At 41.5% G+C, this 17689-nt stretch overlaps 2 protein-coding genes across 2 annotated transcripts in view; one reads left to right on the forward strand and one right to left on the reverse strand.

Moving 5' to 3' along the window:
• LOC308064285 (UPF0669 protein C6orf120 homolog) overlaps positions 1-17689 on the reverse strand; it is a 361466-nt gene that overhangs the window by 235879 nt on the left and 107898 nt on the right. The gene's annotated exons all lie outside the window — the stretch shown is intronic.
• Positions 2485-17689, forward strand: part of THBS2 (thrombospondin 2) — a 34280-nt gene continuing 19075 nt past the window's right edge. The window contains exons 1-12 of the mRNA XM_080388498.1: positions 2485-2649; positions 3830-3904; positions 4742-5298; positions 6834-6918; positions 11343-11536; positions 12371-12511; positions 12758-12854; positions 14049-14219; positions 15110-15286; positions 16500-16673; positions 17123-17250; positions 17353-17505. Of these exons, the coding sequence (XP_080244624.1) occupies positions 2643-2649; positions 3830-3904; positions 4742-5298; positions 6834-6918; positions 11343-11536; positions 12371-12511; positions 12758-12854; positions 14049-14219; positions 15110-15286; positions 16500-16673; positions 17123-17250; positions 17353-17505 (1959 nt within the window). The 5' untranslated portion in view covers positions 2485-2642. The remainder of the gene's footprint in view (positions 2650-3829; positions 3905-4741; positions 5299-6833; positions 6919-11342; positions 11537-12370; positions 12512-12757; positions 12855-14048; positions 14220-15109; positions 15287-16499; positions 16674-17122; positions 17251-17352; positions 17506-17689) is intronic.

Below are 17689 nucleotides of genomic sequence, written 5' to 3' on the forward strand. Positions count from 1 at the left end.
TGCTCACATAATTTAAAATGGAAGTCCCCTACGGCTGGTGCAGAAGGGAAAAAACCCCAAACCTCAAACAGTATACTGAAAAAGGCAAAGGGAGGTGCGTAAAGAAATGAGAAGGATCTCTGGTCATGCCTGATGGGCCAGTCTGAAGCAGAATGCAATGAAAGGTGAAACACTACAGAAAACCATTAGTATGAGAACTACTGTTACCTTACTAGTATTCCTAAATGTTAGTAAATCTGACTTTATTATCTCTCCAATTGCCATTTCTCACTTTCACCTTCTACTCAAAAAGCAGGTAGACTGAGAAATGTGAACGTAATTCTAGTGTTTGCATGTGTACTTTGGCTAGCTGGGGAAAGCAGAGGGTGCATTCGTTCCTGTTGAGCCTTTCTGTCAGGAATCTTGGAAAGAAGAGGATGTTTACCTCTTCCAAGGTGGCCAGGGGAAAGTGAGCAGTGAGCATTTTCACAGTCGTGGAAAGAACAGAACCAAATCTGTCTTCACAAAGGTCATCATCCTATATATAAATCACTCATGTTGAAACAATATGTTATCAATCCTTCATTCCTGCAACACCCACAGAGATGGAAAGAAGAGTTGTTGGTTTTTTTTTTTTTTTTTTATGAGGTAGCTGGTTAAAAGCAATCATGATATTTTTTTTCTCTTTATTTTGCACTGTCCTTTTACTGACTTAAAAATTTCCACTGTAAAAAGTGTTTGCATATGAATGTACAAATAGTAAACTGCACTATCTCAAAGATACCTTCTAGGTCTCTTAAATACATTGCTGCCCTCTCTTTTCCAACTGTTAGCCCAGAGCAGCTTTCTGACAAGAATTGCACCAGTGCTGTTCAAAGCCTTGTGGAAAACACACCATATGTCTACATACATAGCTATAAAGACTAGGTCTTAATATAGTGGGGGGAATGAGTAAACTCAGTAGAATTTGAGGTTTTGTGAACTTCATTAGCTATTTTTTTAAATTCTTGAGGTTTCACAAAACTGAAAACCAAATGTCTTAGGATGACAAAAAAGCCCTCTCTCTCCTAGCTTGGCTGTGTTCCCTGGACCCTGTGAGAAAGGGGAAGGCTCCTTGGCTTCTGCTACCCTGCAAGGCCAAGGCCAGCCAAGTTGGAAGGAGCGTCCATGGCAAAAGGAAAGACAGTGATGCTTGCGTTGGCATGTTCTGCTCTAGTGACAGATTGAGTCTTTTGAAGTCTTCTGAGTTCTGCAACATCAACACCTTTTCTACTGGAATTTCAGAATGTGATGAGCAAAGTTGATGGCTTCCTATGCTGTTCTTTTTCCTTTTTCTTTTTTTTTAAACATTTGTGGTGTTTATACACCCATACATTTGACAGGGCTCCATTTCTTGGATTGTGCAGGCAACTCAGCCAAATCCATGGTTCTTTGCATCAGCTGCAGGATCCTTCCACAGATATCCTGAAACCACAGTTCAGGCCTCAGTGTCAGGGATCCTGGTCTTGTTTGACTTCTGAAACATTTCCACGTGTCAGGGCAGGTTCTGTGCACCCACTGCAGCGATCCATTCTCCTGTTCCACATGAAGCATGGCACCAGCAGGGCACGCTGGGTGCTCCTCAGCGTGGTGACCTGCTAGTCCTAGGGTTGGGACTGTAGTCTTTGCTTGTGGAGATACTTTCCAGTTCTCTTAATGAGATTAGGAGCAGCTTAAGTGTGAGATTTGTGGCATATCTTTCCTTAGAGGGAGGCAAGACTCCCTCCATGAGGAGGAGCAGGCCTAGGCAAGCCCAGTATCACTTTCAGGAGATCAAAGGGGATGGTGCTTCCGATGGAGAAGAGAGGAAGAGAGGGACCGAGGTGTTGGACGCACTTGAGAAGCTGCTGACTGCCCTCCAGTAAGCACTTTACAAACGGGGCGGGGGGGGGGGACCGGGGCAAGTCTCGCCTCTGGGGTGCCGTGTAATTTAAAGTTAAGGATAGAAATGAGAAGATTCAGCCCCGGGGCAGCAGTAGCTCCTTTTGCCGCAGCGGCGGCAGGAGCACCGCGCTCCCAGCCGCCTGGTTTCGCGACGCCCCAGGCCGGGCCCGAAGGGCCGGGCCCCGCTTCCCGCCCGCGGGCTCCAGGCTCGGGCGGCCCCGGCGGCGGGTCCCGGCCGCGCTCGCCTCCCCGCTGCCGGGGCCTGGCGCCGCCTCCCGGGGGCTCCGCCACGCTGGGGCACCCGCGCTCGTCCCCCCCGCGCAACCCGGGGCACGACGGCGCGCTCGGCCGCCTCTGCCCGCCCCTCCGCGCCGCTCCGCTCCCCGCGGGGAGGCCCCCGCCGCCCGGCCCGCCTCTCGCACCGCCCGCGGAGGGCGGCCGGGCGGCTGCGGGGCGGGGCGGTGCGGGGGAGGGCCCGGGCCCGGGATGGCCCCGCAGGTAGGCGAGCGCGGGCCGCCCGGTGGGGAGGGGGCGGCGGGGAGGTTATGTCACCGCGGCGGAGGGGCGAGCCGGGGGCGCGCCCCGGCGCCGCTGATTGACAGCGGGGCCCGGCCCGCAGCCCATAAAGGCGGCGGCGCGGGGCGCGGGGCCGCGGAGGGACTGGCGACAGCGGTAGGGCACCGCGCTCCACTCCCACCGGCCTCGCCCCGGCCTCGCCCCAGCGCGCCGTCGGCTCCCCCATGCCAGGTGAGGCGCGGGGGGGGGGAGGCCCCTCCCGGGGGCGGCCGTGGCTCGGGGGAGGTGGCGGGGGCCGCTGCGGCCGGAGGTCGCCGTGGGCAGCCGGGTGGGAGCCTCGTGCAGCCGTCCCCCGCGGGTCCTCGGGGTGACAGGCGAGGGGACCTGCCGGGGGCGGGGGGGCTCGGCGGGGCCGGTGTGCGGCACCCGCCCGCTGCGCCGTGCGCTGCCCGCAGCCGTGCCCGCCGTGTCGGCGGGGCTGAGCCGGAGCCGGGCAGGGTCCCGCCGGGCGGGCGCGGGCTGTGTGAGGTGACAGGGGCTTCCAGGCGTTTGGCGGTCCCTGGCTGTAGCGGTGGTACCTCGGGGTGACGGGCAGTAGGTTCCCTACAGGGAAAAGAAAGTTTAGCCAGGAAAAGTTGGCATCCTTAGGAGAGCGTGTGGAGTTAGCGGCGCTGAAGAGGTACGGCAGCGTGCAGATGGATGGATGGATGGATGGATGGATGACTGCAGGTCCCGGGGAACGCCATCTGCTCCATCCGTTGAGAGCGCAAGCACGGATGGAGGAGCGCTTACACAGCCTGTAACTGCATAGTGCTTCGGGGCAAAGCCGGCACCGCGTTAAAAGTCACTTCATTATCCAGCTGTGGTTGGTACAGAGGGTTGTAAGAGTAGGCAAATGGTATATATATTTACAGGAGAGGCAGAGAGGTGTTTGTGTGATGGCAGTGGAAAAGGTACTGAAGAGTACAGCTGGTGCTCAGAACCAAAATCTAGCCAGATCCCATCACCCTGTGAGGAGTTTCAGCCAGACCTTGTGCTCCAAAGCAAAGATGCAGCTGCTAATGAGCTGTATTGTGTGTAGTGTCGTGAGGTCCCTATGCCAGCTAGCGAAATAGTGGGGAGAAAATCATAGCGTGTATTTTCTGTAAGTCTTTCCTTATTTATTACTAAAGACACTTGCATAAAAAAGGAGCTTTATCCTCCAGAATTGCTCTTCACTAGATTTCACATTTTATTTCTGACATCAAGAATGACCCCAGAATAAGTATTACAAGAATCAGACAAGATATAAATTCTGATTTTGTATGTATAGTTGCTTATAATGAGAGTTTTGCCTGTGGCATTTTGCAAGGTACTTGTAGTTGATAAATATTATTTCCCTAATATTTACTACTTTTTGGTTTATTCATAGGAGTTATGCTGCAGAGGAGTGGGCTGTTGTGGCTTGCTGTTTTGATAACCCTGTGGGTTTCCTCAAATGCTCAGGGTAAGTTCTGACACCTCTTAACTATATATATATTGTAACTCCTAAAAGCTGGTATAAAACACTGGCTTACCTGAGCTACAATGGGCAAAATAAGCATATATGATTTTTTAGAATTGCCTGGAATAGTAGTTGCTGGGGGTATTTTTGGTAGATACATCTTACTACTGCTAAATGAAGTTTCCCCAAAAATATCCCAAAATTGCTTTCTTTAAAAATTATTGATCATAATGTATATAATCTCAGAAATAATTGCTATTATACTTTCCTCTGCAGTTGAATTGTATGGTGAAAGTAATACAAACAGAATCATTGAGTGGGGTGAACATTTTAAAAAAAAGACAGAGGTAAAGAGAGACTTCTATAAATCAAATATAAGTAGAATGTAAATTGGCATAGTGCCAGACTCTCATTTACATCTGACTTCTTGGCCTGAATCTTTAGAAAGCAAATCTATTGCTTCCTGTTGTCATGTGACCACATGCTTTCTCATAATTTTATTTTTATTAGCTGATAGTCAAAATATAGAAATTGGCTCAACTTCCTTATCTATTTATATATATATATAAAATACCTAATGAATACATTGTTACGTGAATCCATGTGTAGGTATACACATGACACACAGCATGTATATATATAAGTAAATGAAAATGACAAGTGGAAAATATGATTCACTTGCATGCTCATAGGAACAGTTCTGTTTGTGGAAGTAGGAAAGAACTGGGTTTTCTCTGCTGATCCTTACATCTGTCATATAATTGCTGTTACTTAGTATGCAGAGTTGTTTCTTATAAGACTTTTTATAGACACATTGTCACACATTGTTAACTTTTTCAGATGGTGACAAGGAAGAGGAGACTACCTTTGATTTACTTCAGATCAGTAACATAAACCGAAAGACAGTTGGAGCAAAATTATTTCGAGGTCCAGACCCCACTATCCCAGCATATCGTTTCATTCGGTTTGACCATATACCTCCATGTAAACCAGAGAAATTAAAAAAGATTGTCAGACTCATACGGCAGAATGAGGGCTTTATCCTTTCAGCCACCCTGAGACAGGACAGGCAATCTAGAGGCACTATCCTTGCTTTAGAGGGTCCTGGCATCAGTGAGAGGCAGTTTGAGATCATTTCCAATGGCCGGGCCAACACCCTGGACCTCATCTATTGGGTGGATGGCTTCCAGAACGTGATTTCTTTGGAAGATGTGGACCTTGCCGACTCACAGTGGAAGAACCTCACTGTGCAAATAACAGGGGAGAACTACAACCTCTATGTTGGCTGTGACCTCATTGACAGCTTCATCCTGGAGGAGCCTTTCTATGAGCAACTGAAAGCAGAGAACAGCAGAATGTATGTGGCGAAAGGGTCCATTCGGGAGAATCATTTCAGGGTAGGTAACCTGGAGAAGCTTGGGTCTCTGGTGAGGTAAGAAAGTAACTGCAAGTAGTTTAAGAAGATGCAATAGGTGCAGTTTTGTTCTACTGATGTCTCCTGGATTTGGTGGGGTCACAAGTGTTCCTAAGCAGAATTTCTCCAGAGTGTGTTTTTATTCATTGCTGGATCTACATTGAGTGAATTTGGGGTTCCTGAAAGCAAAGGACTTGTAAAGCAAAGTCTAGGTCCAGGAAAAGTGCACAAAACCAGTTTACGGTCTTTCCTATGTAAGCATCTATTTCCTTTTCCACACGTAAGACTTCTAAACATGTTGCGTTTTTGTGGTGATTTGTAGAATTCTGTGGAAATTTCTTGAACAATTTTTTCATTGAATATCTATTCAAGTCATATTGAGACTGTCAATGGTTTTAAATTTTATTTGAAAGTGGAAGGAAAAAAAAATTTAATGGAGCTGAAGCATGTGGTGTTGGTCCATCCCCTAACAAAATATCTTAGTTTGCAATTCTAAATAAACTTGTTTCTATTAAAAAACAAACAAACAAAAAAACCCAAAAAAGAGATTCGAACAATATGTTTAGATCATTTAGTCCTGTAAATGAGATATTTTTTGGTTTTGTGGAAAACGTTGTTTTTTTTTTTCTCTTTTGTTTTAAAATGGAGCAATTACAGACTTTCTGGTTTCCCTGTAAAGTGAAAATAACCTCCTGCCTCATACAGGGATGTGATCTGTCCCAAATGCTTTAAAGGTGGCTCTTTTTCCAGTCAGGGCTGAAGTCAAACTGGAACTCATGGCTTCAAAGATTTCAGGAGGCCCTTTCTTTCTCATCCTGTTGTGCCATCTAGTTGTCAGCCAGGGTGTGACATGCTGGAGTGTGGTTCCACGGGGTGACCAGTTTTGGAAGGGAAGCCAGAAGTTCTTGCCCACAGCCTCTCCATTCCTCCCTCCATGACTGAGTTTCTCCACCAGTTGTGCTGGTTCTGGAGCTGTGCTGTTAAGTGGGTCACTGAAGTAATCTGGTTTTAAAGTAATTTTCTTCTTCTTCTTTTAGTTTTTTTTTTTTTTAATGGAACAGAGAACAGTCAGGTTTTATAGTGTTGTCTCAGGGTAGTGTCAGCCCAAGTGAGGCAGCCAAGTATGGTGCATGGGAATGACTGGCTGAGGATGCTGGTGCAATGGGGCAGGAACTTCAAAAGCTGGCTTTGACCTCATGACAAATATCTCGTAGAACTACAATCTAAAATGTGCACTATGGAAATGAGCTCAAATCTCCATAGCTGTTTAATAACTTCTATTATGACTTATTTCAGAACATACCTAATTTTGTTGCTTATAGTATTGAAATAGTATATAACAAAACTATAAACACATTTTTTTCATTGTGTGTCAGATTTAATGACTTGTAGATTGTTTTTTACATATTTACTATGGCTGAATCCAGTCAGTAGCATGAGATTGGGACAGATCAGTTATTAGTTACTCCCAAAGTGATCTTACTGTTTTTTTAATTATTTTTATTATTAATATTGCAGGGTCTTTTGCAAAATATTCAGTTAATCTTTGATACTTCAATAGAGGATGTTCTGCGTAGAAAAGGATGCCAGAGAAGCCAGTCAAGTAAGGCTTTTTTACCTCATTAATGTTATTCAGTTGACTCTGAAAATGAGAACTGTCAATGGTGACATGTTGTCCTAAACCCATGCAACAGATCCCTTTGAAATGAAAAAGAGAATGAGTTGATTTTTGCTGGTAATAAGAACATATTTTTTAGCTATCTTGAGATACCATTTCTACTCTCTAGCCTACCATTGTAGTTGTTATTGCTTAGGTTTATAACTCTGAGCCTCTGTTTTTAAGTTGGGAGAAAACCTGCCAAGCAAGAAATTAATAGAAATAGAAGGGAAAATGCATATGTATGAAAATAGCTACATTATTCCACGAGATGTCCATGATTCTTTGAAGACAAGACTAGTAATGTTGCTTCTGAATTCTGCTCTCGACTCTCAATGGGTCCATGAACAAGTTTGCAAGTCTTGAAGATACTGAATTCCTTTGCAATAAGTTTGTTGACTGAAAAAGACTTTGGGTTTGAATCCCAAAGCATTGTTAATCAAAACAATTTAAGGAAAATAAGAAAAAAAACCCAGAGAGGTATGGAAGGCATGTATGTGACAGGCTGACATGTTCTTGTTGGTCCAGTTCATGCTGACTTCACCAGGAGGGGAGCCCTCTGTGTGTGGGAGTATATTGGATTCATCATGAAAGAATTATGAAAATTTGTCAAGTATGCACTAAGGTTTTGTACTTGAGCTCACAGGGGTGCTGGCTATTTTACTTTCCCGTGTTTGTAACTGGCAAGAGCTCAGTCGAGAATCAGAGACAACTAAGTCCATCAGAGGGATGTGGGTGCACAAGGCAGTCAGCACTTCATGGTTTAATTGAAACTTCTGCCCTCTGAAATGCCATTATTTCTGTCACTTCAGTAAAACACATGATGGAGCAAATTAGTTGAGCAGGCTGTACTCAACTTTTTTCCTTGTTTATGCAAAACCCAGAAAATAAGCAGTAGCAGGTCTTAAAGGCAGCCAGAGTATTGAGATATTTTAATGAAAAGTCTCTATAAGACATATAAATGTGTGTGTATATACATATGTATATACCTATACAGGGGTGTGTGTATATATGTATATGCACAGAAAAAAATAACTGTCCTCATTAGTCTGTTTTTAAATCTTGATAAAATATATTGGTTGGTGATTTCATACATGCTAAAGGTGTGCCCCTGGTGCAGGATGTCAGACACAAGTGTGACAGTGTTAGAAACAAGTCAGGTGGGCTAGAATGGAAGTGGCCTTAGATGGCACAGGCAAGAAGGCATGCGCTCATTTGTTAGTTGTCATTTCTCCCAGCCAAGCTGTTTTTGGTAGTCAAACTACTGAGAAAGTACTCGAAACTACTAATTACTGTTTTTCAACTTTGTTACTGGAAGAAAATTCTTGAGGAGCCAATCTGCTCTGGGAAAATAGGACACGTATTTAGGTCTAATTGTAACCTGAATAAAAGATAAGGATGGTTTCAGGAAGGCTGCAGTTCAGCTATCCTGCTTCATTTACCAATGGAAACAAAATTCCCAGAAGCTGAGCTAGAACCTTGAGGGCACGTTCAGCAGTCAGAGGCAGAACAGTCTCAGTCAAGCGGATGCGATCCCTAGGTATAGACAGACTGAACCAGCAAAACCAACAAAAGACAGTGTCTGCAAGTCTTTTCTATTGTTATTGGCTGATTACCACAAAGGGCAACAGTGTGACTAAATGTTTTGAAATATTACCAAGTAGAAATGAGATGTTACTGTACTTCTACTATGAAGAGGAAGCCAATGGGAGCCTAAAGGGATAACTGAGTTCTGCGAGCTGAGACTTACCTTAGGAGAAATTCTTATCATCTATTGCAACAGCTGAAGAGTATGTTTTCTTAATGCATTTTTTATCACATCTGTCAAATGTTAAATTTTCAGGTCTGATAAATTATACAGATATGGGTTGGTTTTTTTGTTTTATCCTTCCTGCAAAGTATTTAGCAAATAGTTCAGTTTATGGCATTTTTACTTTTACTTTGCAACACCAAGAACACTAAAAGATGGAAATTACTTGTGCAACAACAGAAGAGGGCTAATAGAACACTATGGCTTGAGTTCATTGAAATTACTTGAAAGACTTGTTACGTGTATGGCTGATTTTCTGGCATTGCCTATCCAGCTTAATTATTACAGTTGAAAAGCCACGGGCAATATGTTACTGACCACAAGGTATATATTTTCCCATTTTGATGGCCTACTCATTGAGCTGAGATACAGGCACTAAGACGCTTTATTTACATGTGAGCGTCCCATAACATGTTACCACTGAGGTGCCCTCAGCTCTGAGGACACAAAAGGCCTGCTTCTTTTTTAGAGACAGGGCTGTGTTTTCCTACTGCATCCTTAATCCTGGTATGAGAACGTGAGGTGTTGTGAAATGGTAGCTTGGGATTGCTGTTGGGTTGAGGGTAGGAAAGTATCTGTGTAGTGTGTTGGCTGCAAATACTTTAGAGAGGACTTACACACAGCGTTGGGTAGGAGAGATGACAAAACCACACCTAAATAGGCACATCTATAAAATCTCTTCAGAGAGATCAACAGAATGACATTTACATATGTGAAAGGATGCACATTCTGCTCTTCTGGTTTCTCATTTTAAAGATAATCATGTGGTCCTTAGGAAATTAGCAGGAAGCCAACGGCAGAGAACTGATTTCCCAGTGATCCCCAGGCATCTTCTTTCAGTCACTGCCAAGTACCAGTAGGAAGTGTGGATTTAGTTCTTCTAACATAGTTTTGGTTTATGTTTCCTGCTGAGATTGCAGCTTTATTAATGTCCTCAGAATGTTCCGGTCAAGACATACTCCATGTTGGCTTGAAAAATATGAAATTAATGACCTGTGAAGTGCTATGAGGAAATCTGAGAAACCTAGTGTTTCAATGTGGTAGGAAAATTGCATTCTTTCCAGGGAATCAAAAAGCAGCTGAAGTAAACAGTTATGACACAGAGAGTTCTGATCTGCTATGTGGTATATCGGTTTTCTCCCGTCCTGTAAGTGAAGCTGGACAATTACTTCAACTCTGGAATACTGCAAACAGTTTTTTGTAGACCTTGGCTAGCGGCAGATACTTCATAGCTAATGTAGAAGCACATCAAGCCAATCATTTTTAAGTATGGTTGAGAAGTAATCACTTAATGTCATCTTATGTGTTGGTTCTTTGTTCATTTATTTTTAGCCTTCTAAATGAATGAATAATATTTTTCTCCCATCTTCATTGCTTGTACATTTAAATATAACACTCTACATTGTATAGTCAAGTATCAAATCAAGCCTTCAGAATTTTTGAAGCATTGCTACCTTCTGTGACTTGTCAACACTTAATGGTATTGGGATATTTTGGAGCATATGTTTTATGGCGCATGTTCTGGTGCTGATTTCTTCTTTTTAAATTGCTATATCCTTTGCTTCTTTTTTCTGTTTGGTAACCTTGAGTTATTACAACATTATAAATCTGGTAAGCAAGTCTTTATTGAGAGAGTGCAGCATGGATTTCTGTATAGCTGATACCAAATTTCAGTGTACTGTAGAGTCCTTAGAGAAAGCTTCCATAAGATATTTACCTGATGGAGATTTAAATGCTTAAGAGAACAGAGACTGTTTTATTTAGTTACCCATGTTATTTTTTTATTAATTACTGTTGATGCTTTCTGTTCTATTATTTTTCAAGAATTTGCTATAGACAGTGAGGTCTTTTAAACTGATACTAGAACATGTCCAGTTCTCCTTGTATAATTCATGCAAAGATCTGCTTTAATTACGATCTACCTGATGTAGGAGTGTTTGCCATGACAAATCAAATATTCAGCCTGATATTAGCTTGAGCTCCATTTCACTTGGAATTAAATTGTCATTATAACAGCTCCTCTTAGTTTAACACAAGGTAGTGCAACATAGAGCAGCCCAGAGTCTGGTATAAATTGCATAATGATCCAAATTTGATCCAAGTAACCATGGAATTTATGGGCAGAACAAGGACAATGACTTTCTGCAAGGAAACTTTCTCCTGCCTTTTTCTCTGCATCACAAAAATGTCATAGGTCATAAAAATTCTGAAACCTTTCATGGCTCTGAGTGGATAAAATTGGTTTGCTTTTTTGATACTGTGTCTTTTTGTTATGCCTTCTTCATAAATTAATGTGTTGTGGTGCCAACAATGTTTTAAAGTGAGGGCCGTGTGAGGCACAGCTTGGCTCTTAATTTTGAGAAGGGAAAGACTATAATTGGAACCAGCTGACATATAACCCCTCTCTTTTATTCATGGGTATAATCTATCATGAAGCTGTGCCAAAATAGATGTGTTTAAACCCTACCCATGCGTGCCAACCTGTGATTTCAGCAGGAATCTGTAATCTGTGGAAGAATTTTGTATATGCTACTTTTCTCTTTCCCTCTCTTGCTACCAGCTGAAGTGAACACCATCAATGAGAGCACTGAAATCCTTCACCTGAGCCCTGCTGTCACAACGGAGTATGTGGGTGAGAAACCAGAGAAGGCCGAGTTCTGTGACCGCTCCTGTGAGGAGCTGGGAACGATGTTCACAGAGCTTACCGGCCTTCGCATCGTGGTGAACAACTTAGCTGATAACCTTCAAAAAGTGGTAGGTACCTGTAAGTCTGAAGAAGTGAAAGAGGTCTGCTGTGCAGCGCTCTTTCCTGTTTTTTTGTTTGTTTGTTTGGTTGGTTGTTTGGTTGTTTTTTGGTTGGTTTTTTTTTACAACAAAGGCAATTGATAGAGATTTCTGCATTACACGTGTATACCTGTTGGTATAGCTACATAACGTAGAGATGACCTACATTTTCAAAGCGACTAGGTAGATAGTTTTTGTGTTTAACACTTTAATGAAGGCTTGGTTTTCCCAGACTAGGTGTAAAAGAGCACAAAAAATGGTGTAAAAAACCACATGCACTCATACACAGGAGAAATCAATCCTCTTGAAGGCTACTGCAGGGTTGGGAATTGAAAGCTAATGAACCCAACCTCGCCTGTGTACTGTTAAAGTGTTGTTACCATGCTTATACCATTTATGAATACATCACAGGGTACCTAAACTAAGTAAATAAATGGGATTTTCATAGCTGAAGTATGATGGTGATGTTTTACTGGTCTGCCCCTCTTATTCTGAATCAGTTAATTATTTCTGAAGGAAGTTTATTACTACATGATATGTCACAGGACTCAAATCTTCCCATCTAAAGATGAGCTGTACTAGAGGAAAGCAAAACCACTAAGAACAGATTTCCCTTAGTATTGCATGACTCTTTGTACTATTTTCTGAAGAACTGTGGTACCTGAGATAGTCTTCTTTATGTACATTAATATGTAAAAATACACTATTTTAATGGAATCATTAAATCCAATAGTGTCTCAGTTTTGTTTATTTAAAACAGTTTTCTTACGAAGTATACATTTTGTTTTCATTTCCTTCATCTAGTCTGAAGAGAACCAAATTATGTGGGAATTGATTGGGCCTAACAAAACACTGAAGAACCAGTCAGTTTGCTGGCAGGATGGCCGTGTCTTTGCAGATAATGAAAGCTGGATTGTAGATAGCTGCACCAAGTGCACCTGCCAGGTAAGGTTTTGGAAACATTCTTCTTCTCTGCAGGAATGGATTAATCCAGCCCAGCTATTGAGGTCATCAGGTCACATTTACACAGAGCTTGGTCTAGAATTACTGATATTTTTAAAAAGTAGTGTCCATGTCCATGGAAGTTAGAATAAATGAAAGAATTTCCACACGTGAAACTTCCCCAGATGCTCACCTTGATTTGTCTCTGTATGTGAGCACAAGTCAGTAAGTTGATTTCTTTGCCTGTAGGATTCTAAAATTGTGTGCCATCAAATCACCTGCCCAGCAGTCTCCTGTGCTGATCCATCTTTTGTTGAAGGTGAATGCTGTCCAGTCTGCTCTCATAGTGAGTATTTAGCCAAAGAGAAAGATACTTTTTGGTAATATTTAAAATCATTACTAGTGTGTTGAAAATGTCAAAACAAGTAAGAGGTCAAGGCAGGTAAGATCAAATACAAAACTTATATGTATACAAAGATCATATGAAGTCACTTGGCTGCTTTTAGTTACCTACGGGAGGAGTTGGTTTCTTTTCGGTGCTTCTATTGATTGTTGAAGTAAGCTGATAACTTGCCTAGCTAAGTATAGACACTAAAAGTTATAAGCATGCTCTTCCCCCGTTGTGTTTTCCAAGCCTGGTCATTCTGATTTTTGTTGGTTTGCAATAGTACTGTGCACTATTTTCTCTTTTCCATACTGCCTGGTTAAAACAGACTAATATAGGTTAGGATGTCTTCCTGTCTCCTTGCAGAAGATGTTTAAGTTCCAGATCAAAAGTTTCACGTAGTTTCATGCAACATTTATTATGAGTTCACATTATTTTTCCTCTCTCTTACGTCATTCTTATCATCAATTTTATTTTTTCCCTCTGTCATATGTCCTTTTTTGGTGTAATGCTTTACTTACGAACCTTAATTTCTTCCACATTTAAGACAACATTTCAGGCTGTGAATTAGACTTTGGAGTGACAGTAGTTTTAATAATTTCACTGATTAGATGACTTCAGTGTGGGTTCAATACATTTCGCTATGTACTAGACAGATCTGTTACAGAAAAAAAATGATTGCTTAGATTTTCTAAATGAAAATGCATTGGAATATATTTAGAGGTTATTTTGCTTATTCAGAGCATAGGGCATGTTGTTATGATGTGCTCTTGATCATGTTCACTGTTATGTTGTGTTCAGAGGTGGGGCCACATCTCATCGTACTGACATATATTCTGAAGTCAAAGGTGGTTGGGATTTGAGTTTGTGGCTTAGTTCATTCTGGAGATAAGATGTTCTTCCTCCAAAGGTCAGTGCTTCATGCAAACACACTGCGCACTTCATGAAGATTCAGGATTCTTTTCTGGGCAAACCTCTCATTACATTAAACTCTAATTCCCTAACATCAGTGGCAGCTTGGGAAAGCAAAATTAGAAAAAGAGACATCTAAAGGACCGAGTATACGTTCTAAAGAAAAAGAAAAGTGAAAATTTTCTGAATGGGATAATAGTGCTTAGTATTAAAAGTCACTCTTTCTTACCTTTTGCTCTGCAGCTGATGACAGTGAGGAAGGCTGGTCACCATGGTCAGACTGGACCAAGTGCTCAGTTACCTGTGGCTCTGGGACTCAGATGCGAGGAAGGTCATGTGATGTCACCAGGAGTGCTTGTACAGGCCCACACATCCAGACAAGGATGTGCAGCTTTAAGAAATGCGACCATCGCAGTAAGTAATAAAATTTCTCCCTCTTTAAAGCTCCTTCAGACATCTCTAATCAAAAACAAGCTTACAAGATTTCCTATGAATGCTTACACTTATACAAAAACAAGCTTACAAGATTTCCTATGAATGCTTACACTTATATTGGTGCAGTATGTATTTGAACACTCACATACGCATCGTTAAAGTAGCTGTCATTAGATTCTTTGTGATCTTCCCCCTTTCAAATATTTCTCCCTTTTTTAACAATTTACTAGTTATGTGTATTTTGGCTTTGTCTCTGTTAAACAAAAAAAGATAATGGGTGATCTTTAGCATTATGAACTGAAGTCTCTTGTTTGAAGTCAATTCAACAACACTCAATTCATAATCATGATACATGGGGCCACATTTTGATCTGTCATTTATTCATGGTTATTGCCCATTCCATTAGCTTAGTAGTCTTTAAGAATACAGTATTCATAGAAGACTTGCAAAATATCAAACTGCTTTTATTTAAGGCACTTAGGAAGATCATAATCTGCAGAACTGTAGGTAATAGTATTGCAGGTAACTGTTATATCCATGCTACTGTAGTACCTAAGGCTATTGCTGAAGCTGCTAGATGTCCACATGTGCATTTTAAAAAAGCATCTGTTTCTTTGGAACAAGTTCAGATATTTAAGTGAAATATCTGTCATCCGTGTTAGTCATATGTTGGTCACTGAAAATCTTAAGAAAGCTGTACTTGAATGCCTGAGCTGACATGCTGGCCTTTGTAAGTGGCAGTGGTGGGAAAGAGATGGGACATTCATCAGGCATAGTGAGAGGCTTATTAGAAGGTTAACTTCACAAGTGAGTTTGTATTACTGCTGCAAGTGGGCTGTTTCCTTGAGTTTTGCTCTTTTTTCTGACAGTACGTCAAGATGGTGGCTGGAGTCACTGGTCTCCCTGGTCTTCCTGCTCAGTTACCTGTGGAGTAGGAAATATCACCCGCATCCGCCTCTGCAATTCCCCTATCCCCCAGATGGGTGGGAAAAACTGTGTGGGAAATGGGCGTGAAACAGAGAAATGTGAGAAGGTTCCATGTCCAGGTATGTCTGTGGCCTTGAATCCAAGGTGACACAACAATATTAGAGCTGAGTTTCTTCTCTTTAAATACAAAATTCTCTTTAAGTCTCTCTAAAATACAGTGAATTTCTATGATGGAAAATACAATTTGTAGCTTAGGGGTGAAATAACACACAAGGGTGCTTTTAAAATGAAGACAACAGTGCAGTCGGAGGTTTTGTAAACCTCCCAAGTTATGATTTGGTTTTAAACATGAAGAGTTTGAGAAGTTTTCATTTTATAGCCTAATGATTTATTTCTGCATATCGAAAATATAAACACTTTCTGTCTAAAAGGAAGCTGATGGTGTAAATGGTAGGAATAGACATACAGTCCCTTGACAGCCATGTTGCATACACATTTTACAGATACTAAGCACATTTAATTGTTGTTATAATTCTTTCTTCCTCATCTACACTTTTAAACCTTTTTAGAAACCATTCATTCCACTCACTTCCCTTTCATATAATTTTCCCTTACTTTTTTCCCTTTTTATGTATTTCTTCATTCCCTCCTGTGTTTAGCTTTCTTTCCCCCACTTACAGGATATGAACCTGAAACTGATGTCAGGCTTCTAACGCAGTAGTACTTAAATAGCTGTACACACTTAAAATATTTTTTTATCTACCCATGCATGTAAAATTAGTGAAAAGGTTATGTATTTAAGGATATACACCATTGCCCTTATGGGTTCTTTTGCAGTACCAAGAACAAACACAGAGTTTGGTTCAAAGATGTTTGTATTTCAAGAAAATTTGGGATTGTTGAGAACAGGATTGGTAGAATTGTACTAATATAAAACATTCAGAAGAATCACTGAAATAAGTTATTTATACTGTGTCAAGCAATACCATTGGAAATACGCTGGTGAATGGATTACAAAATAATAGCTGCAATCTTACTGAGCATACTGTTGTCATAAAAAAAGCCATTGAGCTCATGTTTGACTCTGCAGAAGTTTGTTTCCTGTGGTCACACTCTGGTTTTTGCAGAAAATGAAAGCTTCGCATGGAGCTTTGAAGGCACCATACTTGTTGCTATCTCAGTGTCAGGCTTTGCCAGCATCTTTCTTCCTATGTGCATAGTGAGAAACTGTCTCCAGTCAGGGATCTGAAGAAAGGGTTGTTGTCATTGACACGGGACGTTGTCCCCAGTGTATCACCTGTGATGCTTTTCTCTTCTTTTCTGCATACCCAGTGAATGGCCAGTGGGGTCCTTGGTCTCCATGGTCTGCCTGCACTGTTACCTGTGGAGGAGGAATTCGTGAGAGGTCTCGCCTCTGTAACAGTCCAGAGCCACAGTATGGAGGAAAGCCATGTGTGGGAGATACCAAGCAACATGATATGTGCAATAAGAAGGATTGCCCAATTGGTTGGTGTTTAGTCATTCTTTATTATTCAGTCTGACTAATTTTTGTTGCTGTTATTTCTTTAATGGATAATTATAAATTGACACTACAGAAATCTACTAATTATATCTTTCTTTCAGGAAAGCACATTTAACTGTTTTGGTTGCTGTTTAGATCAGTGGGATTTTATATATATTCTTAATACTGACTTCTCCTGAACAAGGATCTGTTTCTTAAACAGGGCTTCAGCATGCTGTAATGTATTCAACCGGATGTAGCAATCTGTACTATTTTTACATTAAATCAATAGTATATGAAATGCATTTAATAACCCTAATTCTCAGGGGTTTTATAGGAGTCTGTTGCATCACATGTGATTTAAGATAATGAACAGAGAATACCTATTTCTTAAGTTGTTTGACATGCCTTGTGTGCTCCTAACTTACTTTACACTTGTATGTGTCTTTGCCAGATGGGTGTTTGTCAAATCCTTGCTTTCCTGGAGCAGAATGCAACAGTTACCCTGATGGGTCTTGGTCATGTGGGCCATGCCCAGCAGGTTACCTTGGCAATGGTACTGTCTGTGAGGATCTTGATGAGGTATTGACTTTGTTTCCACTAACACCAGGAAATCACTGTGAAATTTTCATTATCTAGGAGTTACACAGCCATCTGATTGCTTTCTTCTTTCTTTTCCTGCAGTGTATAGCTGTGTCAGATGTTTGCTTTAAGGTGAATCAGGTCCATCGCTGCGTGAACACAAATCCAGGTTTCCACTGCTTGCCGTGTCCTCCACGCTATAAAGGAAGCCAGCCCTATGGGGTAGGGCTGGAAGTTGCCAAGACAGAGAAGCAAGTAAGTGATGCCAAAGAGAATTTGGTGGCTTTCAAACTGAGTAATTCTCACCTGAAAATATAAGTGAATGAAAGCATGTGATAAACTTGTGTACCAAACAAAGATAATCTGAAATAGATAACTGCTGTTCCAAGGTATTTTTTGTTTGAGTAACAAAATACTGAATTTGGGGTTGGTTTTTTTT

The sequence above is a fragment of the Falco punctatus genome (assembly GCF_963210335.1).
Source record: "Falco punctatus genome assembly, chromosome: 5".
NCBI classification, from domain to species: Eukaryota; Metazoa; Chordata; class Aves; order Falconiformes; family Falconidae; genus Falco; species Falco punctatus.